This window comes from Coloeus monedula, assembly GCF_965178545.1.
Source record: "Coloeus monedula genome assembly, chromosome: 19".
NCBI classification, from domain to species: domain Eukaryota; kingdom Metazoa; phylum Chordata; class Aves; order Passeriformes; family Corvidae; genus Coloeus; species Coloeus monedula.
The window spans coordinates 8371093-8398853 of NC_138799.1; the positions used below are offsets into that span (position 1 = coordinate 8371093).

At 38.4% G+C, this 27761-nt stretch overlaps 1 protein-coding gene across 5 annotated transcripts; it reads left to right on the forward strand.

Moving 5' to 3' along the window:
- The first annotated feature begins 650 nt into the window (after positions 1-650).
- RHOT1 (ras homolog family member T1) lies at positions 651-26659 on the forward strand. Of its 5 annotated transcripts, none has more exons than XM_082294123.1 (21): positions 651-818; positions 4510-4568; positions 6422-6503; positions 7424-7467; positions 8268-8321; positions 8681-8733; positions 9273-9381; positions 9972-10073; positions 11460-11558; positions 11958-12066; positions 12623-12743; positions 13442-13526; positions 13893-14038; positions 14645-14745; positions 14964-15094; positions 15447-15530; positions 16281-16400; positions 16743-16945; positions 18314-18436; positions 23912-24055; positions 25514-26659. In XM_082294123.1, exons 1-21 carry the CDS (start codon positions 782-784, stop codon positions 25629-25631), a joined length of 2124 nt encoding a protein of 707 aa, XP_082150249.1. In that variant the 5' UTR covers positions 651-781; the 3' UTR covers positions 25632-26659. The 5 variants fall into 5 exon arrangements, with proteins under 5 accessions (XP_082150249.1, XP_082150246.1, XP_082150245.1 ...); XM_082294121.1 differs by lacking the exon at positions 25514-26659 and adding an exon at positions 2867-2964 and having other exon boundaries at positions 698-818; positions 23912-25477; XM_082294120.1 differs by lacking the exon at positions 23912-24055.
- Positions 26660-27761: the final 1102 nt, after the last annotated feature.

A 27761-nucleotide genomic window follows, 5' to 3' on the forward strand; every position in this document is an offset into this window, starting at 1 on the left:
ATGGACTAAATGCACATTTGTATGATCCCAGGGGTGTGTCTGTCAGCATCTCCAAGGCTGGGGTAGCTTTCCTGAGATAGCCAAAGCCACTACTTTGTTAGGATTGAGGTGTCCTTTGCTGGTTCATCTGGAAAAACATCAGCTACAGCATGAACTCACTGGACATCCCTAATTTCCCACATACGAGTTGCACCGTAGTGCCCAGGGGCAGCAATTTGTTATGGTTTGGATCACAGCAACAACACACGTAACAACACACAGTGCAGATGGTAACCCACTGTGTCACTACTTGAACATTAGGAAGAACTTCCTGATTAGGTGATTAAACATTGGAACGGGCTCCCCAGGGTGGAGTCACCATCTCTACAGGTGTTTAAGGAAAAACTGGACATGGCATTTGGTACCACGGTCTGGTTGACACGGTGGTGTTGGGTCACAGGTTGGACTGGATGATCTCCGAGGTCTTTTCCACCCTCATTGGTTCTGTGATTCCCGGTGTGCTCCGAGTGCCTCGAGCTGTCCTTCAGCGCTCGCTGCGCTCACGGCCGGCCCGGGCCGCGCTGCCCCGTGGAGCCGCCGCCTCCCGCCCGCGCCCTCAGGGGCTGCCGCCGCCCCGCGCAGCCGCCGCGCAGCCGCCGCTCGTGGCCGGTCCCTCGCGAGCCGCCGTAGCGCGCTCGCCCCGCTCTGTGAGGGAAGCCCGGGCAGCCCAGGCCGTAGCGGCGCCGCCGCCGCCGCCCCGCCCGATGTGAGCGGCCCCGCGTCGGGGGCAGTGAGCGCGGCCATGAAGAAGGACGTGCGGATCCTGCTGGTGGGAGAACGTGAGTGCCGGGGTAGGGTGGGGGTCGCCGACTGTCACACCGCCTCCGTGCCGCGGGGCTCAGCCCGGCCCGGGCAGGGAGCCCGGGGCAGCGCCGGCCCGGCGGGGCGGGCAGGGGTCGGAGTGTGCTAGCCGTGACCGATCGGAGCTCTGGCCTGGAGCCGCTCGGCTCCTTGCTCTGGGCACTTGGTGGAGTTGTACGGCTTGGACGTCCCTGGAGACGACACCGGGGTGAAATTCTTGCCCGATAATTGGCCACGGCCTATTTAAACTTTTGGTTTTCTTTTTCCTTTTTTTTATTTTTTTCTTTTTTTTTTTTTTCCTCTTTTTTTTCTTTTTTTTTTCCTTTTTCTTTTATATCCCTGTGTAAACCACACTTGCACGTTTCCGATTTACTGACTTTGGAAATCAGTGGCCCGATGTGCTCCTAGTGGTTATAGGTCGGGTGTTTTGAGTTTGTGGCCAGGACAGGGCCAGGGAGTCCAGATCCCTTTTTCTGCTTTTAACTTTCTGCGTGACCTGGGATAAACAGCACACACGTAGGTGCATGCCAGAGGTACTGTGGGTCTGGATTTTTTCATGTGTTCCTAAAATTGCGTCCTGAAATTCACACTTAGGTACCCAAATAATTGACAAGGCCTGTAGAGGCTCAGCTTCTCACCGGTATAAATAGCAGCAAGGAGGTTCTGTTAGTTTGTAAAGCGAGCTTAAGTTCCTCAAGGGGAAAGAACACAGAGTAATTACCAAGTGTTATTAGAAAATTACCTAGTTATACTAAGAATGTGGTACTACTGACAAAGCTTTCCTGAGGATTGAATGCCCCATATATATTTATAGTGCAGTTTATGCAGTTGTTTTATAGTGCAGGTTGGCTTTGTCTGTACTGCATAGAAAGGCTCTCTGTGACTTTTCTAGAGAGGAATCTTGAGGGAGCTGTAACTGTGCAGAAAGAGCTAACTCATTAAGACTGTATTTGGTTAGTTTTGCATGACTGTGTTTAGGAATTGGTGCCTTTGAATACACAGTTTAATTCCTCTTTAGAATGTATGCCTGATTTACCTCACTGCCTTTGACAAGCCTGTGTTCTGGGCTGGCTCTATGCAGTGGTTTCAGCACAGGTGTAACAGGTGCTTTGTTTTGGCAACAAGGTTCACAATGTGTCCAAATGGGCATTTTAAAGATACAAGTCTCTTAAATACAGCAATGTTTAGTACATGGCACACATCAGAGATTGTGAGCATCCCTATGTTACACTTTTGTTTGACTTGTAGTGAGGAGGGGGGAGAAATTTGTTTTACAAATTGGTAAAATTTGTCAGTTATAGTGTCAGTGCTGCTTTGTGTATGTGTCTCGTGTATATTTATTAGTCTGAAACCACAAGTTAGTCCAGACCATCTAAAAACTTGTTAGATGGTAACAGCAACCATCAGGTTTGGAATCTGAAATATGCCAAGAACTCTTCATTGTAAGCCTGTTCCAAAATTCAGCCTTTTTCATCCCCAGTGGTCCACAGTTTAGGCTTAAGTTGGTTTAGTCCTCGTAGCCAGGGTGCAAACATCAATTTTTAATAGCCAGTAATTTTCAGATTACGTTCAGCATGTTATGTAGCATGATGTAAAAGACTTATATATGAGGAAAAAGACAAATTAACTATCATAAAGTGCTGTGCTGCTTTCCTTCATCCCAGTCAGCTGTTTAGGTTGTTACTTCTACGACTATAAACAGATTGGGAAAGACAGAGGGTTGACCTAGATTTGAACAAAATAACCCAAATCTCTACACTTGAACCCATGGATTTTCATAAATCTCAAGGAGACTAGAAAGTGTATCAAGAGCTTCTAAATACTGAACATTTACTCACCAGCAACACATAATCTTCTATTTTCAGTCATACGAAGTGGGTTTCTATATCTGCAAAGCCAGTTTTGTCACTGTTTCAAGTTGGAACTGTCTTGGTCAGGTGCAAATACACATCACTATTTTCACTAGTTAGTAACTTTACTTACCTGTAAGGAAAGTACTCATCTTTTTTTTTCCCTATGGAAATAGGAGAGCTTCTGAAGCTCTTTTGATTCTGAAGGAATGAAACTTAAGATGCGCTTGATGCAGGAGGATGCCTGGCAGTTTAAGTTAGGATTTTAGCTCACGTGAGTATCTTTGATGGAAACACAACTGCATTGCTGTTAGGAAACCTGCAGCCTGCTGCTCTGCAGGGAGTACCACTAGGGAAAAGTTTACAGCTGTTCTTCATAAGGAAAACAGAAATCTTCCTCCCCAGAATAGCTTTTCTTTGCTTTTCATAATTTTGTTACAACTGCTCTTTAACTTACCATGATGAAGAGAAGGTTTTATTTCTGGATGTCAGAACATGTTACTGTACCAAAAATAGACCTAGATAAGTTGAGGGTGCTCTGACTGGATCATCAGTTCAGTAACACCAACTCCTGCACAAAATCAACCAGCAGTATAATCATACCTCTTCTTCCATATTCAGAATTGTTTGCAATTACATAGAGCAGTGTAAATGCAGTGATATCAGCTGAACGCCTTCTGTCCCCTGGTGACATTTGCTGTTGGTTTCAGTAGGAACAGTGACACAGGCTCTGACTGGTGGTGATCAGAGCCTTGGTTGGTAACACATTCCTGCTGGCAGAAATGCTGTTAAATCCAGGGCGAAATAGTGTTTTGCTTGAATTGGGGGCTGTTGGAAATAGACAGTCCCAGAAGGACATTTGAATCTGAACATTTTGGTTTTTAAGAAATGTCTGAAAACCAAATAAAGCAATAATAGTCTTATGAGGCTTCCAGAGGACCAGAAAGTTCACAGATGAAGGGGTTTAGTGAGAGTGGAACCTTGAGATAAGTTACAGCTCTTGGTTTTAAATGGTCACATTAGAGCTTCTCAAAACCAGGGAATTAAATTTTTCTGTCAGAAGCCTAAACTTTGCAGGTAGACAGAGTCATTTGTTTGATTGAGTAGTGTTGGGTATTGAAGCAGAGATGATCACCTTGCATTAAGAAAACTGTGACTTTAGAAGCGTTGGTGATTTGGGGTATTTTTCACTTTTAGTGGGGGACAGATCATTTGTATCAAAGGGAGTAAGTTCTTGCACTTTAAAAATAGTCACAGTGATGGAGACTTCATTCATGTCCTCTTGTCCAGCCTCATCCTTGGTATTTTAGGACTAAAGTGCAATCATCATATCAAGAATACTATAAAAATCGCAGTGATGGAGACTTCATTCATGTCCTCTTGTCCAGCCTCATCCTTGGTATTTTAGGACTAAAGTGCAATCATCATATCAAGAATACTATAAAAATAGTTAATTTCTACATGCTTTTCTGTGCATTTTGTTTCTATTTCTGAAGTTTTACTAAAGCATTTCTAGTTTGTTTTGATTATTTGTTTAAGTGTACTGTGCTAAGGTTAAAACCTGCTAATTCTTTTGCATAAGGCAGAGCAGAATTCGCTTTCCCTTCTGGAGGAAATCCAGAAGTGTGAGATGGATCCCAAGTTTTTACAGTAAAAGAATGATGAGAGAATTGCTGTCATCCACATTTAGTATGATTATAAAAGCTTTTAATGTGGTGAATTGGAAAATGTTTTTTAAATCTTCCCATTTTAAGATGGGGTGCAACTATTGAGTGTAACAAAACAAATTACCTAATATCTGTTTTTAATGCTTTTGCAGCCAGAGTTGGGAAGACATCACTAATTATGTCTCTTGTCAGTGAGGAATTCCCAGAAGAGGTAGAGCACTTTCATTTGTTTTCTAAGTTTTATTTCTACCCTGTCATATAATAAGTTAACAGACTCTGCTTTAAAGTAATGTTTAAAAATAAAATAAAGTTTAAAACTGCAAAGATGACTTCAGGAAGAGTGATGTAGGTAAGTTTAAATATATCTCTGCATGAAGATTAGAAATTTAAGTTTTATGTAAGTTCCTTTCTTATTTTTCACGTTGTTAATTAAACTAATTGTTTTATATGTGATGAATGGTAGGTTTTTTAGGGAGCTATAATTGGTCCAAACTGGCAGCATATTTCAGCATATAAATGGGAAGGTGCTGAAAGAGACAAGACCATCAATTGTTTGGGGGGGGGGTATTGCATTTAAAGAGCAAGTAGACTGCAAAATGATTGAGAATGAGGAATTAAAAAGTCACATTGTATAACTTATACGTAGCTATTTTTTGTAACTAAGCAAGACATTGCCTTTACTTCTGTCTTTGAAGAATATTTTACTGACTCTTGAAGTAAAAACTGCAGAAAAAGCTAGCTGTACTTATTACTCCTTTAAAAAGGCAGCACATAGTTTTCTTTATACCATAAAAAGAAGCACAGCTGCTGCAAATAGTTAAGCTTTTTACATAGAAACATGAATGTTTATTTCTTCTGATCACAGGTCTTAAAATAGACCTCATGTGCTGCTCTTTGAGTCTGCTCTTCTCTGGGTTTAATGCAAATCAGTAGGTTACCACAGTTCAGGAGTCAAGATTGGATTGTAAACATAACTGAATTTTGTTAATGTAATTGAATTTAGTTCCTAACCTTGCAGGTAAAAAGGAGGTCTGGTTCCTGTTCTTAAAGTGCTCAGGGACCCGTTCCTTTGGCAGGCTGTTTGTTAGTGTATTTAGTGAGTTGTAGTCTTCTGTTCTCTTCTCAGCTTCTTCCTGCAGTATAGCCTAGAATATTTCTCTAAATTCTTGTGTAGAGAAAAAGCATAATTTATATATAACACAAAACCTCCCTGAAATTACAAAAATAACTTTTAGAAAAATACTGCATCCTATAAAAGCTGCTGAAAGAGACCTGCCCGGTTCCTCAGGCCAGTCAGGCGGATCAGAGCAACATTATGGGGTCTAACAGGCACATCAAGCTTGAAAATAGTGTTTAATGTACAGGGTGTTATCAGTAATCACTCTTGAAGAAGATCTCAGCAGAGCCTGAAGCTTTACAAAGAGACATTCTAGTGGTGATTGACTTTTCTTTTTCCCTTGTTTTACTAAAAGTAAAGTATCATGAAAATTCAGTGTCAGCAGGTGAAAGGCAATAAATAGATGTGCAGGAGATTTTCATTAAAATTAGGTTTAAGTTACTGAATACGACTTAGTGTTCTCTGGAAAAAAGGGCTATCAGAGTTTTTCAGAATAAGCTTTTATTAGTAGCATGTTTTGCTTTTCAGGGTTTTCTGAATTTAATGTTTTGCATTGTCAGAAGCAAGGATGTTGTCAGGTTACAATTGTATAAAAATTGAGACTTGTGTTTTGTCTGTCATGCTTGTTTAGGCATTGGATAGAGTGGATTTAAGTTTTATAGAAACATTAACTGTATGTATCCCTTAACAGCACTGCTTTTCTGCAAAGCTTGCAGGAAGTTCCTTATGCAGTAAGTATATAGTAAAGAGTGAGAAGATAGCAGAGACTTTCAGTACTTAAAAAAAAAGAAAAACAAACAGTACTTGAATAACTAAACAACTTGAACAACTAATATTAGTTGCTCTGTTTTAAGCTAACCAAATGGCAGGTGTATTACAGTATATGACTTTTTTCACTGTCAGGATTATCTTGAAAGTCTCTTTCTTGCTGTTCCTTTCAACCCCAGGTTCCACCCCGAGCTGAAGAAATCACCATTCCAGCTGATGTCACTCCTGAAAGAGTGCCAACCCACATAGTAGATTATTCAGGTAGGGACCGCTCAATATTGTCACTGATGTGGTATGGAATTGTTTGTCTGACTCAACAGCCCCTGTAACAGTCAGACAGGTCTGGGACCAGAGTTGCAGGTGGGAGAAGTCTACAATAAAGTAGAAATTTTCTGAATTTCTAAGTTAGGACACCTCATAATTTTGTGTCAGTTTATTCTTTTGTATTTTTTTCATGCATTTTAATCTTATTACTGAATAGATGAATAGGTTCACTATGAAGGTTCATGTGCCGTCATAAATCTGTGCAACTGTTGCACAGCTGTAAAAGCCCTTCTGCCATTTACAGTGGAAGCCAAGAGTTAGGCCATGTTAGCAGGTACTTTTCTTGTCTTCTCTCTCCCATCACTGCTGAGGAAATGTCTTTGATGTGTTTAACCATCTGGAAAAAGAAATAATGCTTTGTTGTTGTTGGACTTGACCTTAAATTTATGTGGAGTGAGTTTTTCTTTCTATTGAATGAATTTTTCATAGATTCAGTTAACAGAAGCTTGGTATCACTAAAAAAATCATCACCACTGTAATAAAATTAACATATGTCATATTGTGATGTAAAAATTTACATTATAGAAGGAAGGGGCTGTTGAGAAACGTAGAAGGATGCAAACTGTCACTTGTTCCAAAGAGAACCTGTCTACAAATACAATTATTCCTCTTCAAAATAGCTGTAAAAAATTGATGTGCAACAGACTGTTTCTGTCTTACAAATTAATGGACCAATTTCATTATTGTTTTCGAAGGAGCACTCATTAGAGTATTTTTTAAAAAGAAGTTTAAATATCAAGGCTTTGACAAAGCTGTCTCATAAGCATTCTGAAATACCCTAGTTCAGTTTCAGAAGTTTTGTTATTTTGTTTGCAAAAATTTTAGTATTAATGAATAACTTACTCTGTTGAATGCAGAAGCAGAGCAAAGTGATGAGCAGCTTTACCATGAAATATCACAGGTAAGTGTATTTTAGTGTTTGCTAGAAAATAGTTTTGGAAAAAATCTTTCCTTCGAAGTTCTCTGCATTAGATGGGTTTCAGTTTGAATTGAAGAAAAAAACCTTTCTTACTTGGCATTTTCTGTTTTGTTTTGTTGCTCGTGCTATAGGAAAGATTTCTCTATTTAAGAAATCTTAAATAGAGAAAGTAGATACTGCCACTGTGTTGGTGAATTGAGCTTAAGCTTTGTCCTTCCAAGTGAAAGGACAGAACCTAAATATTCTTTAATCAGCAAGCCAGTTTTGTATAAATAATTCTACCCTGAAAAGATCCATTTTGCTTCTTTCTGTCACATGGTACTATTGGATTTATGAATAGCACAAGCTTTTTGGTGACTTTGTCATCCTTTCTGATTCCTATTTTCTGATTCTGATTTTCAGTTCTTTCTGAGCACCTTTGCACATTTTCTGCACAGTCTGTCATGGTGTTGTGTTCCATTTCTGGCATTTAGTTCAGTGCTTCAGTGGAGGCTGCACATCATGACTCTTCAGTTTGGATTTCCTGGTGGCACAGGTCTCTGCAGACACAAGCTGTGACTATCACACTGCAAGACAGGCTTTTTGGCACTTCTCAGCATATAAATTCTTTGTTTTAATCTCTTGTTCAGGCTCCAAGTAGTTTAAACAAGTCGGGAACAGAGTTCTAGTTACGTAGTTCTATAGTTTACTCTGATGTTATTATGTATGGTCTTTACTTGTCTCTGTTGCTCAGGGGTTTCTGAACGGTGGAATTCCATGCTTTTCCTTTCTCTTCATTGCAGGCAAATGTGATTTGTATAGTCTATGCTGTTAATAACAAGAATTCTATTGATAAGGTACAGTAACACAGTTTATCCCATTATTGAGATGTAACTTGTGCACTGCTCATTGATATCAAGATGAAATCTGGATTAGACATTTTAAATGCCTGAGATGGAGTTTGAGATTAGTTGTTAAGAGACTGAACGGATGTGGTTTTGCTTCTGCTCCATTCCAACATACATGAGTTTTTAGTCATTTCACTTGTCTGAGAAAGTTGCTCATTAATCAACTCCAATTTTTGTTTCCTCCTTTGTGGGTCAGTATGTGCCTTTTTGGGAAAGAAGCAGTAGAAGTTGTAGTGAAACTTGTGCACAGTTCAGTCATATTTAATTTGAGTATGTATTTTTCATGTCTGTTTTTAATCCCACTTTAGGTAACGAGTCGATGGATTCCTCTCATCAATGAAAGGACAGACAAAGATAGCAGGTGCTTAAGTAAAGATGAGAAATGTGAATTAGGCTGCATGTCAGTGGGTGTCAATGAACAGTGTTGAGGATATTAATTGTTTAAGAAAATCAAATTCTAAACTTAAAGTTTATTTAAGAAGTCCAAGCAACAAGAGATTTGAAGTATGTAGGTCTGTTACATGTGCCAGCAATGTTGTTTATTTTGAATTTCATGGCCAGCTTTTACCAGGTGTGTTTATATTGGCTATGGTATAACTAGCTTTGCCTCTGTGGTCTGTATAGCTTTTCTACTGATGCTGGTTTGGGTAATAACAATGTGATTAGTTGCCATTGTATTTAAATATGTGGGTTTCGTAGAATCAACAAGAAGTACATTTATGTCTAAGTGTACATCAAAACACTTATTTAAACTGTTGTCGTTTAGTTTTGCCCATTGCCTCCAGTGGTATTTAATTACATCATGAAAATAATACAGTAGTTTCTGGTGGGAGATAAAATGCTAAATTAAGATATTTTATCCATCTGTCTTTAAAGCTCTTAATATTTTTTTGTTTTTAGGCTGCCTCTTATATTAGTTGGAAACAAGTCTGATCTAGTGGAGTATAGCAGTATGGAAACTATCCTTCCCATTATGAATCAATATACAGAGATAGAAACGTGTGTAGAGGTATGCAAGACTTTATGAAGTTAAAGCAAGTAACAAAAAATATATTCGTGCCAAGCATGTATGGCAACTTTATAGTAGAGGAAGGGATTTTTTTTTTCCCTAACTCAAACATGAGTAATTATAAAATATTTCAAACATGAGTAATTATAAAACCAGCAAGTTTATATGTTGTCTTTCTTTAGGGAAGATTACACTATTGTATAATCAAATGTTACAGTCAAATTCTAATATTTAGAGCCTCCTCACATCCTTGCCTTTAACAAGGGTTTAAATTTAAGCCAGACAGTTGTCTGCAAAGTATTCAAAATTGATTTAATATGTGTGGATATGTCTCTTTTCTTTTTTTTTTTTTTTTTTCCGAAGTAGAGACAGCTTTTTGATTTCTGTTCTTGGTATGACAGCAAATTGTAGTGAAGCTTCATTTGTTAATTAATTGAACAGGTACAGGGGCTGGATGTCTTTTTTCCAAACCAGCCCTGTACCCACAGGAGGGCACTAAGTCTTTAAAAATGTGATGCTTACTTAAATTTCAGAAGAAATCGCCAAATAGCCAAGAAACTAGCTCATCAGTGTGAGGATTTCTCTTTCAGTGTTCAGCCAAGAACCTGAAGAATATATCTGAACTATTTTATTATGCACAGAAAGCTGTTCTACATCCTACAGGTCCTCTTTATTGCCCAGAGGAGAAAGAGGTATTTATCCATAGATTCTCAGAGCAAATAATTTGGGGGGAGTGAATCACTTTTCTGTTCTTTCCTTTTCAGTGGATTTTGCATCTCTTAGTGTGTTCTGTTACCAGCACCCCACCCCCAAATGTCAGGCATTGCATCCCAGAACCATGGGGGTTGTTCAGTGATGTATTAACCTGACCTGTCTTTCCTCTTTGTTCAAAGCAGTGAAGACAGTTTTTTGTTGCCCATGTGAACTGCTGAGTAAAGCGAGAAGCTTTGCTAGTGGCCTTGAGCCAAATGTAATGTGAACCAAATTATGTCTTCAATTCAGTTCTCTTTCAGATGTACATTTCACAGTAATTCCATTTATTTCAGGGAAAGCACTCTAGACTTGGCCTGATCTAAGAGATTTTTTTTTTCTGAGAATCTTGTGAAACTTTGGCAAAAGGGATTAGAAACAAGTAATGTGGCTGGTTTTTAGGTATCAGGTGGTTAGCTGAGTGTATTATGAAGGAGTATGTTTTTTTAAAAAAACAATTTCCTGGGCAAATACAAATAGAATCTCTGAATGTATCCATTTAGTATTGGGCAGTAGGAAAGTTGCTTCAGCAGTACTTTGTTAAGTAGAGAATCAGAGAATAACCCTGTTTTGATTTCTTCCATCAGAATCATCTATATGAGTTAGTAATGTTGTGATAAAATTGTTGTGCTGAAATCTTTTTGGTTTTCCCAAACCAATCTCTATGCAATCTGTGTGACCTCTGTGAAGAGAAGAGTCCATCATCACAGTAGTTGTTGGGAGAGAATTACCAGTGTCTGTTTTCCTTCACTTGGAAGGTATCCTAGCAGTTCTTTTGTCCTAGAGATAGTCCATATGCTCAATGCTTTGCCTGGTAGATGAATGAGCCCTGTGAAGGTTTTCAGTATTTGATGTTTGAAGTGAGTTGGCTGTAGTTCTAGACACATTTAGTTTTGCAAAGCACTGGGATTTTAAGGTGTTTTTCTTTTCCCCACCAAAAATTGTTTTGGGAAAAAAAATTATTTAGTTGTTTCTCAAAGTTTTCTATATCAATAAGACTGAATTTAGAGAACTGAGTTTTATTTTTTTTTAATAACTTAGTAGTGCCACCTTCAGCTTGTGAAGAGCTTGAGATTCTTCTAATAATTGAATAGAAAAACATTTAATGTGGAATAATTGCTTTAAATTTATGGATATAAATTTGCTAAATCAAATTTTAATTTCCTCTTGCTTTTTACTTTTGTGTAGATGTGAATGAATGTCTCTGTTCTAAAACTGTAAATGAAGACTAGTGTGTGTTACCATGTGATTGAGCTGCCTGGTGTCATTCAGTGTAATCTTTTTATATTTAAGCCTGGAGAGATACTGAATTTCCTTTTATTCCTTAGATGAAACCTGCCTGTATTAAAGCACTGACTCGCATTTTTAGAATTTCTGATCAAGATAATGATGGTACTCTCAATGATGCAGAGCTCAATTTCTTTCAGGTACCTTGCTTATTCTTCCACCATGCTTAAAGGTGAACTATATAACTCTAGAAAAACAAGTGATTGGTTTTGAATAAATATAGTAAGGTAAACTGTAAGGGAATCAGGCCTAAATACTAAGCCTCAACTGTGGCATAGAAGAATGGATTTGTAAAAACAGAAATGAAATTATTTTTATTTCTAACCATTATTCAAGTTTGAGTTCAAGAGCAAAATTTAAAAATCTATTAATGTTCTTAAAAATAAAATACAATTTGTAGACCTTTGTTTCCACTAAGAAATTGCATTGTCCTTAACTAGCTTATCAAAATGTTTAAGGCTGTATTTCATACAGGATATGCTGTTTGTCCAGCTCAGTAGACAGTGGTCCTAACATGCTTTTTTTGGGTTTTGTGTTAGAGAATTTGTTTTAATACACCACTGGCACCTCAAGCTTTGGAAGACGTAAAGAATGTAGTCAGGAAAAACCTAAGTGATGGAGTTGCAGATAATGGATTGACATTAAAAGGTGAGTGTTATTTAACTCTTAAAAGATGTGTCTTTATACAATTGATAATCACTCTTACGTGGAAAAGGTGCTCTTTTGGAATATGATCTCTGTCTTGATTCTTTCAGACTGCAAGAGCTGAGCTTACTAAACAGTGATATCTCAATGTTCTTAAGCCCTGGGAAGTGCTAAACACAAATCCTACCCAGTTATTTTGATATAAGAAAACTAAAAGCAGTCTTCCATGAGACCCCTCCCTAGGCAACTCCAAGCTAAAGCTTTCTGGTTTAAACTGTTGAAAATATTGGGTTTATTTTCATACAGCTGAGTTCTTCTAAAATGCTGGTACTGAAAAAAGCAAACAACAGCAGAAAACCAAGTGTATTGTTTGAAGGAAACATGATTTCTGAACATTCAGTCTGTGTAGATAATGCTGTAAATATCACCCAGGAGGTTTAAAGTTTTAATGTACATTTTGAGCTTTTTTGTTTTCACGGCTGATACTGATTCTATTGAAAACACTTGTAGCAGGTAAAGCACTTCAGGGCCTTAAGATTTCACCATTTTTGATTTTTAGGTTTTCTTTTTCTACACACACTTTTCATTCAGCGAGGAAGGCATGAGACAACTTGGACTGTTTTGCGTCGCTTTGGCTACGACGATGACTTAGAGCTTACCCCAGAGTACTTGTTCCCTCCGTATGTATCACTGATTTCAGCTTTCTAAGCTTGAGTTCAGTCTGTGCTCCTGCTTTGGCAGGAGGAAAGGGTTACTGTAGTGTGTTTATTTAACACGTTGTTACATCAAGTACCTCCCTTACTTTATGACCACCCAGCCAAAACCTTCATGTGACTAAACAACATGAAGGAAGAACTCTCTTGTGCCAAATCACGTTCTGTTCCCTTTCTTCACAAGAAAGGTGGCAGAAGAGATTCTTAATACAAAACTGGAACATAAATCTGAGCAGTTGCTTATTGTATGTGGCATCAAATTCTAAAAGACTTGTCAGTGTTTTCATAGCATTTGAGACCTATTGAAAATCCCCAAATTAAAAAGTTAAGAGATTGACCAATTCTGTGGCTTCTATTCAAAAATGTAACTGCATCATTTTTTGTTAAAAAACTCCAAACCCCAAAGTACAAAAACAAAGCAAAACAACAAAAATGTAACTATTATAGAACTATATATCATATAATATAAAGGCACTCACTCATCAATTTAGAATTCCTAATAAAAAGTATGTGCTTTGATCTATGTGAAGATAAATTATTAAAGTTAAGTGCCAGGGTCAGATACTAAATGTTACAATTCATAAAGTATGTATTTTGAGTTTTAGTATTCTATAGTTCATAAACAATTAATGCTTCTTGTATTTGTTTTTGTTTCCAATAAACAGCCTAAAAATTCCCCCTGACTGCACAACAGAACTAAATCATCATGCATACTTGTTTCTTCAAAGTATTTTTGATAAACATGATTTGGTAAGCATTTAATCCGAGTGTGTGTGCGTCCTTATACTTAAGAGCCTTAGTTTGCCAGGATTTTTGCTAACAAAAACGTGGTTTTATCATTATGTCATTTTATTCAGAAACTGGCTTTAGCTTAATCTATGGAGTCAGAACTAACCTGCTGCTTATGATTGTCTGCAAGGAGAGTTGGCAAGCATAGTTGTAGTACCAAATTGTTTTTAACTAGCTCATATGTTTAATCTTACTAAAAAACAAGGAAAGAAAAATTATTAAAAAGGAAACAGCTCAGTTTCTTGAATCTTGCAAGTATACAGCAAGAAAATACCAGTTTAGAATAGACATGAATTAAATTATGTCTGATACTGTATTTTGTTTCAGGATAGAGATTGTGCTTTATCTCCTGATGAATTGAAAGACTTGTTCAAAGTCTTCCCTTACATGCCATGGGGACCTGATGTGAACAACACAGTTTGTACAAATGAAAGAGGATGGATCACATACCAAGGGTTTCTCTCGCAGTGGACGTAAGTGTGATAACAGGACATTTTAGTAGCTGAGAACTATGGGTATGATAATGTGTTTATAGATTCCTCTTAAAAAACTACTGGAAAGAGTAGAAGTTTAACAGTTGAAAATTGACCCAAGCAGCCAAGTTTCTGTAGCCATCCAGTGGCCTGATCTTCAGACTGTTATAACCTGTTCAGGATTTGGCCAGTATTTAGTGCTAAGAATGAAGAAGTGTGCCTTCAAAATGTGGAAATCTTTATGATCCCTGTTGAAATGTTATTGCTATTTTTCTGCTCTTTGGAGACAGTTTGAAAAATGGTGCTTAATAAGGAGGGGTTTTTTTTCCAATTTAAAATACAGAAAATGGGAAAAACATTATTTGGGGAAATAAGAAAATACAGTGTGGGTTGATAAGCCTCAGCAAGTAGTGTTCTGGTGACCAGTAAGACTGATAAAGTTATCACCATTTATTCTCAGAGACTTTTGTCCTTCAGTACTGCATAGTGTCAGGAATGTTTCTATCATGTCAATCTAGAGATAGGAGATAAGGATTGTTTCAGTACTATAAAGAATTGGTACCACAGATGGTGACAATTGAAAGTTCCTTTTGTCCCCTCTGCCAGACTAACCACATACCTGGATGTTCAGCGTTGCCTGGAGTACCTGGGTTATTTAGGGTACTCCATACTTGCAGAACAAGAATCTCAAGCATCAGCAATTACAGGTAATAAAAATTTGATACAACAGAGAAATTTAAATTTAGAAATATACTAAAGAGTAAATTGTCTAATAGTTCATCTATTTTTATTTACTCCGTCGCTTTCTGCTCAAGTGAAACCTTTGATTTAATATTTTTGAGAGATAGTTTTGTGTGCATTTTTGTGTTTTCACATACATGCGTGCATTTATATCTTGTGAAAAATATTTTTGGTTTTCTGAAAGTGACAAGAGATAAAAAGATAGACCTCCAGAAAAAACAGACTCAGCGAAATGTCTTCCGATGCAATGTTGTTGGAATGAAAGGCTGTGGGAAAAGTGGAGTTCTTCAAGCTCTCCTTGGAAGAAATCTGATAGTAAGAAACATGTTGCTTATATTCACCTATATATGCTCTTGAGTTAAGATTAGACAGCAAAAGTGATTGATCTTAGAGCTTTAATGGTTGTTACTGAGTTTGGAGAGTTCTTTGAGGAAATACAGAATTACTAAGGAGGAGTTCGGGCTTTTTTGGTTTTGTTCTATTCTGGCAGTAGCTATTGCATGCAATAATGACTTGTACATCATAGATTATAGCTATGCATTTCCTTGCAAAAAATGCCAAAGATTACTATAATTTTCATTCATTAATAAATAGAGTAAACCAGCTGTTCAAATCTAACTTAAAGGGAAAAGTTGCTGTGATGTAACATGAAATTCTGCCTTTTCAGAGACAGAGGCAAATACGTGCAGAACACAAATCTTACTATGCCATTAATACAGTCTATGTATATGGACAGGAAAAATACTTGCTGGTAAGGTTGCCTCATTCTTGTTTGCCTAAGACTGGTTAATGTTAAAATTCTGTGAATTATTCAGAGCCTTCTGCAACAAACTAGTTTTAATTCTCTCTTCTTCTTAATGGGAATTCCCCCCAATTATTTTCTGTCCCAGATACCTTCTGGTTTTTTATGTAGATAATTTAGCTGAACCTGTTCAGGACCCGTTATTTTTGAAACCTTGTCCTGAGTTGTACAAAACCTAGTCCTTTTATGATCACACTGCAGGGTATCAAGTTACAACATGTGATAAATGATCAGAAGTCAGTCTACGTATTCAGTAAGAAGCTTCTGTCACATGAGGTGATTAGAATGGCTACAATTAGTATTCAGTGGGAGAAATCAGTTCTTTAAGGCTTGTTCCATTCTAGTTTTCCTTTATGATAGTATGATCTCTTTCTTTGTTTTCTGAGATCTAGTCCTCTGCTCTGGTTTTTCTCTGTAGGATGAATGCCCATTTCTGTGGGTGTCTAAACCTTTGTTTTAAAGTAAATATCACCTTTTTATGCTGAGGTGGTGATTGCCTGCAGATGTGATGTTAACAGCTCACATATGCTGGCTGCATGGTAAATTCCTACTATTCTTTTTCATTAATTCTGCCTATTGTCAGTCCATTAGTTTGAAGGATACATAAAAATGAGCCATAAAAATTATGAGACAAGTTTTAAATTCCTTTAACTGCATAATGACAAGCTGTTCTTCCTCTGCAACCATCTTCTTTTCCAGCTGCACGACGTCAGTGACTCAGACTTTTTAACTGATGCTGAGACCATATGTGATGCTGTCTGCCTGGTATATGATGTCAGTAATCCTAAATCCTTTGAATACTGTGCCAGGATTTTTAAGGTTTGTAGAGTTTATATTTACAAACCTTTACATTTATATTTCTTCTCACTGACTAAATAGGCAGTGTCAGTTACCTGACCTGTGCACTGGTTCTAGTGCTTAAAAGACATTTTATTTCTAAGTGCTGGTTATATATCATGATGCAGTAGCAGTGATGCAGTTCTGTTACTCATACAAAGCAAACATCTACTTTCCTATGTAAACTACTCTGCTTCTAGAAATGCCTGACTTCAGTGCCATGAACATATCTTGATGCTGCTGCAACCAGTTCAGTACAGCCTGTTCCAGGTTGAATGTGTCATATACTGTTTCTTTCGCTTTTTTTTTTCTTTTAATTTGCAGCAGCACTTCATGGACAGCAGAATACCATGTTTACTGGTAGCTGCCAAGTCCGACTTGCATGAAGTTAGACAGGAATATAGTATTTCTCCTGCTGAATTCTGCAAAAAACACAAAATGCCTCCACCCCAAGCCTTTACTTGTAATACTGCTGATGTGCCAAGTAAGGATATCTTTGTTAAGCTGACAACTATGGCAATGTATCCGTAAGTACCGGAGCTGTTCTGTTTTCCGTGTGCATGGTCATACAGCACCACTCACTGCATGCCATCGTTAGCCACAGGATGGAAGTGCCTCACCCAGCTTTAGCAACAGAGAGACATGAATGACCTGAGTAGAATCTTTATTTCAAATTGAGGAACTTGGCATATATCCAACACAGAAATCAGTCTCAGCTGTTGTTGCTAAGGTGTTTTTTAAAGAATACCCTAGTTCATCCAGCTCAAGATGCAAATTCCAGTGAATAGGATTCTGTTTGGTCCTTATTGGGGATACAAAAAGTGTATCAATTTTCGTATCTTGGTGTTTTTGAGATATTCATGAGTGAGCTGTACTGTAATCGTTGTTGATAGCTCAACTTGACAGCTGATTACAAGCAGTGGCACCTTAGTGCACAACAGTTCCCCAAATGTACTGCTCAAAGTACTTTTTGTTTTCAGGGTGTTTATTACTATGTGCTTTAGTTCATTCATCTAATAAATCTTATCATTTTAATAGAATTTTTGTATAAACACCTTTGGACTTCAGGTGCAATACAGTTAAGCTCAGATTCTTCTTCACTACACATCTCACTGTTGCTAAACTCACTTTGCATCTCTTTTTTTGGTGGGTGAAGCTATTTAATATGGTGATGAACTACACTAATATTACAGCAGATGGAGTCTAGTATGACAGCTGACATTTGCTTTAAAATAAATAGAACTAATGTCACTTTCACCCAAAATAATAGGGTATTTTTAATTATTTGAAACTGAATTTACTGAATTACGTCTGTAAAGCTTTAGTTTTGGTTTTGATTTTTTTTTTCCTCTTCTGTTCATTTTGTAGCACTGGAATACTGGGAAACCACTAAACTGTAGCACTGACCAAATGTCTGTCATATCAATATTCCTGCTTCTCCCTTAGTTTTCAAGCATGTGTGTTTGGTAGGGTGGGAAAAATAGAGGCAACGCTCACCCTGTAAAGAGGGCATTCGAAGTGGTAGAAAATGTGGCTTCCTTTCCTTTGAAAAAGGGGTGTTACCTATTGCTGTGCAGACATACTCAGAAGCCTTTAAATGCTTCCCTTTTATGGGAACTTGTATAAATTCAACAAACATTTTCATTCATGTTTGTGCTTTGCTGTTAAGATCTGTATATGGTGGTAATGCCAAAAGACATAGAACCTCTAACCTTTAAATTCTGCACAGCTGTAGTTGTACCCTTTCTTCCCCAGTGTATTTTTTTTCTCCTCTCCTTACTCATTCAAATGTACCTTTTATTCCTAAATCTCTCTCTTGGTTGTGGCACAGTCCTAATGTGCACCTGATTTGATGAGCAAGATTTCAACTCCTGTCCTTCTGTGTGTTTTCGCAGCCATGCCCGGTTACGCTGTATGTGCGCCTGCAACAGGTGTACATTTTGCATCTGTCAGAACTTCCTCAACTCAGACTTGCTGCAATCTGTAAAGAACAAACTCTTCACTGCAGTTCTTAACAGGTCCTTAACTTTATTTACTAGGTACCAGGTGTGCTTTTAAAATAAAGGGTGTCTTTGAAAAAGCAATTGGTAACCTTATATACTGCAGATTTTTCACTCCATATCCACTAAATAGGCTGATACTTTAGTAACTGTCATAGAATTATCAAACTTGGTTTAACTTGAAGATTCTTTTGAGCTTAGTTCAGTCATTTTTCTGAAACATTACCAATTTGGTTGTTGATTCAGGCTCTTTGTGATTGCAGAAATACTGTGCGGGAATTAGGACTATGTTTTTAGGGAACTGCTAATAGACGTTAAGTAGTGTCTACAAATCTGTGTAATGTTTCTCACTTGAGACATTACAGGGTTGTTTAGTATTGATTAGAGGTAGTGCCTTTGAGATATCAGTTACAGAGATACTTTCATAAAGGCACAGCTTGACTTACAGCAGCATCACGCAACGTATTACATGTTTATAATTGCTAGTTGGATATTTGGGAGTTCTTAAAATTTCTGTGTGTGTATGTTATGCTTGGTTTACACAAAGAGTGAGCATTTTGTGTTAAAAAAAATAATCCAGATCTTTTAACGTCCAGTTCCTCTCTGAAGTGGTAAATGCTTAAACATTTGCATTTCCAGACACTTTTGGAAAAACAATTGGTAAAGAGAGATAACTGGTTTTCAGCCTTGAAAACAGTACTCTAGCTTGTCCTGTGTGTACTGCACTGTTTTTGACACACAGGATTTACTAACACTTCAGCACTTGTCATCACACACAAGCAAATGGGAGTTCAAACCAAACAACTGTTGCAGTGCAGTGGTTCCATCATCCACAGCCTTCTTGGAGGTTTAGGTGGTAAATGTGTTTATTTGAAGGCCATGGTTGGAATATCCTGGCATGCTGCTGGTCCATGTATGTTACTACTTGTTAGAGGTTTCAGATTTAGCTGCTCCATGTAAGAGAGTCTGTCTCCTCTAAATGCAAGTTACACACACGTAGGAGGTCTGCTGATACACCCACCAACAGGACTGAGCATTTTCCTTGTGAAATACCACTTTAATCCAAGATACAAGTGTTAACCAAAGAGTGAGAATTCAAGGAAGGGTGAAAAACTCATTAGCTTAGGAAAAAACTGAATGAGTGAGGCTCTTCATGTTGCATCTCTTCTACAGCAGTCATCCCATAGACAGAAATCCTTTGAAACAGCAATCTCCTTGCATATTGTCACTCTAAAACTTCATTAAGCAGTCACTACTGAAGATCCCAGCTCTTCATTATGGAGGCTGAAATCATCTGTAACACATCTTCATTTTTTGGAATGGTTTTGGGTTGCTCCATTCACTGTTGTGGCTTGTTTCTCTCTTGTATTGGTTTTTTTGAGTCGTGCATTAGACATTGAACTTCATTCCTCTGAAATATTGTCAGGGTCTCAGGGTACTGAAATCTTTTAATGAGGTTTGGGATGCTGTCATTCCACACCTTATCACTAGGGAGTGTGGAACAAACATAGGAATCCACTACTGACTAAAAAGTCTGTAATTCAGGGTAAGAAGAATTCCTCATAGACACTTCCCTCCAGAAAGAGGAATTATTCGCTAGAATCCGTTTGTCTCTCAGTCACTGGGGTTTGTTGCAGGTTTCCAGCATGCTCACTTCATCTCACCAACTCCCTCACCAAACACCTTGCTGCAGGTTATTTACCATTCAGCACATGAGCTGCTACATAACTGCACAAATGGTCGAGCTGGGATACCTATAAACAAGAGGGAATAGCTTCCAGTTGTAGGTGTAGGAGGGTAGAGATGGATTTCTTGTATAAAAATCGTACATCTAATGATAGGTGATTAGATTAGAGAAAGCATTTGGATCAAGAAGGACTTTCTGATTCAGTTAGTTTCTATAACTTTTCTTATTTTGCCTTCACAAGTGCTTACCGTTAGGTTAGATAGTTGGGCTGAAGTTAGATAACTGATGAAGGAAGGAGGTTTCTTGAGAGTACTTTATTGTCCTGATCCCCTCCTATTTCTTTAGGCTGTGGAAGCTTTTCAGGTAAATTGAAATTTTTCACACTGGACTCGCAGTGCAATGTGTTGCTACATAAGACCTAAACACTGTTACCAAGGCATAATATAAAATGATGTTTGAATATTCCCACCGTAGTAATTAAAGGAAGAACACTGCCTCTGTGCAACTGAGAAACCTGTTCATGCCCCCCCCTCAGTTTCTCTTCTGTGGACAAACTTCAGAGGCTCCCCTGAGGGTTGCAGGCTGTCAAAGGCAAGTTCAGCTTGGAGATTGCTGTGTTGATTTGAGCTACCCAGGGTCACACTTCAGTGGTTCTTTGAGGAAGGAGGGACAGCATTCAAAGCACTGGACATGCATCTATGAGACTTGCTAGTATCCTGAAGTATTTTTATACTTTTAATTTGTTCTTTCCTTCAGGTGTTCACTTGTGTTTGTCTGGCTGGCACCTAATCTCTTTTTGCTACATTGTTTTACCAAAAGCAGGATTTCTGCTTTTGTCATTCTAATCCTTTCTTTAATGATGAGCTTGGATTTTTTCGCGCTTTTTCCCCCCCTTGGTTTCAAATCATCCATGTTACCTTTTTCTTGTACAGTAGTGGCATTTTTCTGGCTAAGTTAATTTCAAAATAAGACGCTTCTAATGCATGAGAATTCTGTTGTTCAGCAAGGAGACTTCTCAGAGGATGGTTTTCTTCTAAAGCTTTTAAAACATTGTAGAACTGAAGTGAAATTCTAGTTCCATATGAAACCTGGTTGTTTCAGGAATTTTTAGTAAGGTTTTGCTTTCTGTGAAAACCTTCCTTCTGTGAAATTAAAGATAAGACAATACATTATTATTAGATTTTCCTGTAATAATGGGAAAGTTCTAAGAGTAATCCAGGATGTGCAGGGTATGCAGTTTACTTTTCAAAACTTGTGTATTGCTATTAAACGTAATTGCAGAAATCTATCTCTACACTTAAGTGTCCCTCAAATTAGGACATTGCTAAATGACATCCCAATGTCATTACATTAGGGCATTAGAAATTGCTAATTTATTTGCCTCCTCTAAGCTGTTCAATACTCCAAACTGCATAGGAATTTGCAAAGCTGTGGTGCCTGATTTCTTTCTAAATAGAGTATATTCATATGGCATTTTACGTGGGCATTTTTAGGTTTTATGGATACTAAGATGCATTTGGAGCTTTGCACATTTTAGATGACTAATGCATGGCGGAAAATTCTAACTGCTGGACTTAGTTTGCATCCTGGGAAAATACGTGCCTGAAAGGAAGCTGCAGCAGCTCGTGCAGGTTACGTGATGCTTTCGGAATTCAGTTGCTTGTATGTAATGGTTAGAATCTTTGTCAGAGCAGGTGGCTGCTGCTGCTGCGTGAATTTGCTTAGAGTTCTGGTGTGAGTAGCCATGTGAGCAGCCTGTTGGCCTCACCACTGTGCTTTTTAAATGCTTTGGAAGTTACTATAAGAATGTTTTTGAACTTCTGTATTTAAGGATAAACCTTCCCAGACCTGGGAATTATTCTGCTGCTGACCTAGGGAAAAGTGTCAGCATTGGTCTGTAACTCAGCAGTTTTCTGTGTGTACCCATGGCAGGCATGCTCAGTTAACCTCTTAGTAAGTACGTGTGATTAACTTCTTGAGAGTTGTTAAAGTCTCTTGAAAAAAAGACTGTTCAGATTTCAAAGATCTTATTCAAAAAGTGACAAGATACTTGACTCACTTTTAAAGGTAGGTTGAATTAAAATATGCCCCTTTTTTTTCCCAAAATGTGCATTAAAATCTGAATTTTGTGCCAAAGGTAAAATTTCTGGACTTTCATATATTTGTGGAACTAATTGTATGATTAAATGCACAGGGCAGCCTGTCTGGAAAGTTTGAAACATCATTTTTATTACTAATAAGCAAGAGTTCCAATTATGGCTTAATTTCAAATACAGCTTCATTTATGGAGTCCTGACTTCTGCTCTGTGTGTGTATAAGTGCACATTTATACAGATGTTTTACCCTTGGAGAAAATATTTTTTCTAATTCAGGGTTACTCTCTTACAAGGCAGTATATAACAAGGCAGTCTATAACAAGGCAGTAATAATTTCCACCACTGGTGAAAATTAGTTCCATAAGCACAACTAGACTGAAATAAAATTTGAATGTTATTTTTTGAAAAGGTAGAAATTTTCAGTGTGTATTGAAAAAACTTCTTGTGCATTATTGCCACCTTCATGTCAAAGAACCTGTGCTAGAATCAAATATTGATCTTTTTATTATCTCAGATTTTTTTTGTTCTGTTAATGGTAGCTAAACAATATTAGAGATTAAAGTTGTAAAAATTGATTTTATGATAGCATAAGGAACATTGAAAGAAGAAAAGTTGGGTGTTTTACAAAGTTGTAAAGCAGTTAGACATCCATAATGTTCTGAATTTCAGTAAGCATTTTTGAACTTCAGATTTTCAAGCTGAGACATTCAGAGTAGATTTCCTTGAGGCTGTAAGTCCCTGTCTCAAATTAGTTCCTTATTTAAATGAAAGAGTCTGCTATTGTTAGGCTTAGAAAAGGGATCAAAGCCAATTTAGTCTCCCTTTAGACATTACAAGAGGATTTTATCATGGCTGAGAGCATATTAATTGTTTTTAGAAGAATGAAGCAGTGCTCAGCAAGTTTCTGCATACCATTAAATATGGACATGTGCAAAACAAGGCAAATTATAGATAGGAATCAGAAAATCTAGATGTGAGAGTGCTTTATGAGGCAATGCATAAGCATTAATTTGCAACTTAAACATTGATTTGCACATTTAAAGGAATGGGGTTTAAAATTGTACAAATAGTTGGGCATTTGAATTAACCAAATTAAACTGGAGACTTGTTAGTTATACAAATACTCATCCAACACAGCTTGTCATGTAATCTGTTAAAATCATGTTACCTTCAAGTGATTTATTTTGCATACACAGATCAGTTTTATAATTTACAGATCGGAAGACAAGGATTTTATAGCCTTGTACTAAGAAGTAACCCCAACTACCACTGTAGTGATAAAATACAGTCTTTGAGTTCTCAACAGTAGTGGGATCTCGTCAGTTTTAGGGTTGATGTGTTGGAGTCATTCCAGTGTGTTTAGCACAAGTGCTCCTGCATATGGTGCAGGAGTATTGCAGTGTCCTGTAGACAGACACATGGAAGCTGAGGCTGTGGAGGTGAAGTGGGAAGAAAAATCCAGTTTCTTAAGAAGGTTTCTTTGTCCTTAAATCAATGGCATTTAGCTACATGAAACTATACATTTTGCTTAGCTTATTAAAAGCACAAACTCGATTTGTTTCTGGTTTCCCCAAGCACTAAGTTTTTAACAACTGCACAAGAATCAGGGGCTAGAAGGCTAAAAATCAGAAATTCTCTGGGCTTTGTGATTTGAGAGGGTTGCTGTTGTTGAGCCATGCAATGAACTGCATTGTGCATGTGTGTGAAAAGGTTAAGAGTCTACCTAGCTGAGGTGGGGGCCATGCTGTTAGCAGACGAGGAGAGCAGGATTATGCAGCAGGTGCACGCCGTCCACTCTGTAGAAGATTCCATCTTCATGGAGTCATCTCTTGGCCCACGTTTGCTTGAAGACAGGTAACAACAGCCAAACCCAGGTGACCTTGCCATTGCCTTTTCCCTGTCTTCCCCTCAGCAAGCCACTTGACATCTAGTTTGCAGAGATTTTGTCAAAACTAGCTGTAGAAAAACTAACGCTTGCAGGAATTCTTGGATTTGGTGTGTTCCATAACCCAGCAAGACATTCTTAAATAAGATCAGGATTTTTAAGGCTAAAGAGCAGCTGTGTGTGCACCAAAGAGCCTGTTCTTCAGCATGTGGTATGACAGAATACTGGTTAACTATGTGGCTGATATGGCTCCTGCAAGTGTCTACTAAAGCATATCCAAAACTGGTTTTGTGTGTTTTGATAGCAAGTAGCAATTCCAGCTCTCACTAAACAGCTTGAGCTACAGCTCTGCAGTTCTCGCTCTATGAACTCCTGTGTGTGCTTAGGATCTCTGTGCTCCTTTACTTAGCCCTCCTGCAGCTTCATTGGGTAACCCATGGTGATTAACACAGGCTAAACTATGTAGACTAGTGAAGTTCTGTTCTAAGTTCTATCTTTAAACCAAGCAAACAAAAAAACCAACTTTACTATTGTTTAGGAACTTCCTGTGCTTTGAATTATGGCATTTATGATAACTTGTTTTAAATGGTAGCTCCTGCTTCCTGGTAAGCTGTCATACTTGAGACTGCTGTCAAGGGTGGCCAGCCATGTTTAACTGAGCATGTTCACAGACTTTTGCAATATTTGGGAGAGTTGGGTCATTGCCTGTCTCCACTGTCATGTGAGATGTGGCTTTTTCTGTCATACAGTCACTCCATACTGTCTCTTTCTGTTGGTGCCATGGTCACTGCTTGTTTCACTCGCACTCTCTCTTAGCTTTCAGCTTGGTGTTGGATGACTGTTTCTGTTGCTGTTCTTGTGACTGCTGGGAAGAAAGGGATTTACAAATGGTTTGATTCTAGCTTTTGGAAAAATATTACTTGCTACTTGTCAGTGAACTTTTTGGGGGGGGATAGAATAAGTAGATATTCAACAGGACTGGGAAGTTTTTCATGGAAAAGCAGAAATACTAAACTCAACATTTAGAAAAAAAGGAAAAAAAAACTGGATTTTGCTGGACAGAGTTGTTCCCACTATGAGTCATTAATTATTTGTAGCTATTTTTGTTTGCCTTTCCTGAATGCTTGCTGGTACTCTCAAAGGAGACACATCCTCACATCCATGAGTAATGATTTGCTCCTGCATTTGTCCTCAGCCGTCTTGAGTGCTCTGACTTCAAGGAGATCAGATGTGATCAGGGGCTGCAGATCAAATCCAGAGCTTTAAGAAAAGCAAAATGACTGTAAAGTGCTCGTAAGGCTGAATTGTTCGCTGTTTAGCTGTGACAAGTGTAGTGATGAATTTCCAAAAGCAGAGTAGTTTAGCACAAGTTGTCTGGAGTTCCTGTCATGGAATTAACCTGGTTTTGTATATGTGTTAAATTTCAGGCATGTGACACAAGCAGACCTCAAGACCTCAGCATTCTGGCTCCGAGCAAGTTTTGGTGCTACTGTGTTTGCAGTGTTGGGTTTTGCCATGTACAAAGCACTACTAAAGCAGCGATGATCTGAGAAGAAGCACATCTGGCCCTACCAAATAAATAAATAAATAAATAAAACACTTTTATGTACATTCTGAATGCTTTAAATTCTGCTAGAAATATTTATATATGCAGAGTTACTTTATTAATATTTGTAATTCATGCATAAGATTATTTTAAATTATAGGTCTAACTACAGTATTGCGTAATGTGTGGAAAAAAAGGAATTGCATCTTAACAGCCAGCTGAAATGGCTTAACTTGTGAGGCCAAAAGGGAATTTGTTGTAAATAACCTGTACATATTTAAGCAAGTAAGACATTGCTTGCCAAAAACCTATTCAAAATACTGTTCTTAGATGTTCACCATGGTGACATTCTAGTGTATAGGTGAAATTAATTTTCAGTAGCGTAGACTCAACTCAAGGATCATACTTCCTCAAGGACTGCTTATTTATTTCACATTCATCTGAAGTGACTTCATCTTTTTGGACTGTAAGCTATACCAGGCAGAATTTGTGATTTTCATTCATATTTTTAACTGATGAACAAATTTGCCCCTCTAATAATGTATTTCAGGAAAGAGTCACCTTTGCTGTCCTGGCCTTTTGATTTTGTATTTTACATGACCAGTGATAGATATATTTAGAGTCTGGTCTGTCTTTTAAAAGGAAAAAAGTAAACTTCAAAAACTGCCAGATCAACTTTATATGCTGTGTGTAACCCCTGTTTTTCATTTTTCACTATGTTGTTCATGAACCAGACAAGAAAATTTGTGTATTATAATTTGGAAAGTGTTGCAATTTAATTTCTCACATCTGTCAATCATACCCATTGAAAGCTGTGTATAAGAGAAAACTACAATAGTACACAGTGCCTATTCTACTGTAGTATATTAGTTGCATGGATCACAGTGCATTCTGTAATGGGCTAGAATTACCTATAGACACAGCTTTTTTAATGATCAGGTAAACCAAACATTAAATTCCTCATGACAAACCTATTTTTCCATTGCTGGCCTTTTCAAGTATTTCAATAAAATAACTGTGTACTGTGTCTGTGTTTATCTTTTTCTTCTTTTTATTTCCCTGCCTGTGCCCTGCAAGGTGGAGTTTAACAAAACTTTGTCCTATATGTCAAAGGATGCTTTCGGTGCCCTCACTTGTTGGAGGTTACATACCTTGGTGTTGCAGTTTCTCTGATCTCTCTCATGACTGCATTGCCTCCAGTTAGCGTTTATTTCTGATTTCTATCAGAAAACCGAAGTGCCTTCGATGATACTTTAAAGCTGAAATGCAAGTAGTCAAGCATGAACTTTCTTAATGTTGTCAAGGACAAAGAGTGGGAGAAAAGATCAAATAGTTCAGTGGGGTTTAGGGAGTTGCGGGCAGTGAATTGGTGAATATTGCCGTGTTGATTAAACAAGCTCCAGCAGTGAGGCGTTCCCGAGGAGCTGTGAGGAGTCCTGGGATCCCTCGAGGGACCACCGGCCCGGCCGGGAGCGGCCGCCAGGGGCCGCTGGCGCCGAGCTCACGGGGCCGCGCTGAGCCCGGGACCAGCGGGAGCGGGAAACGGCCCCGTCAGCCCGAACCGGCGGGTGCGGTGTTCCCGGGTGGAACTGCCCCATCAGCCCGGCAGCGGCGGGGAGCGGGTTCTGCTGCACCGCTGAGGGATGCGCCCCTGCTCTAAGGCGCTGCCCGCCCGCCCTCACGGCCCGAAGCGGCCAGAGCAGGTGAGGGACGGAGCGGATCACCGCCTGCTTATATGAAACAGGCCTTCCACAGTGGTTTGCGGACAGGAATTTTCTTAGGGAAGAGCACACAAGTCCTAGTATCCAGCTCTGTTGTGGCCCCATCCGGGTGGGTGGTCGGTGTTCTCTGAGGGGGCCGCGGTGCCACCAGATAAGAGTCATGATGTCCCCCTGCCACTGGCCAAGCCCTCCTGAATCCCGTGAGGATTAGAGTTACCGTGAGGGGAAATTCTTTTTCTCATGGAGTATATGATGAAGAATGTCCAGAAGTTAGCTACTGCAGTCAAGTGCTGGGAAGAAGGTGCAGCACTCCAGTCCACTTACTCTCAACAGTGGTTTGTTTTCTTTCCTCTGGTGCTGTCAGTTTTCTAACAACTTCTTTCATTTTATTTTTCACAACCAGACTCC

Bases quoted from the DNA above. Each gene is read 5' to 3' on its own strand.
- RHOT1 (XM_082294123.1), top strand. From the start codon at position 782: ATGAAGAAGGACGTGCGGATCCTGCTGGTGGGAGAAC. The intron at 7,468-8,267 runs GTAAGTGTATTT...TCTTCATTGCAG, and splicing joins TTTACCATGAAATATCACAG to GCAAATGTGATTTGTATAGT. The intron at 13,527-13,892 runs GTAAGCATTTAA...ATTTTGTTTCAG, and splicing joins TTTTTGATAAACATGATTTG to GATAGAGATTGTGCTTTATC.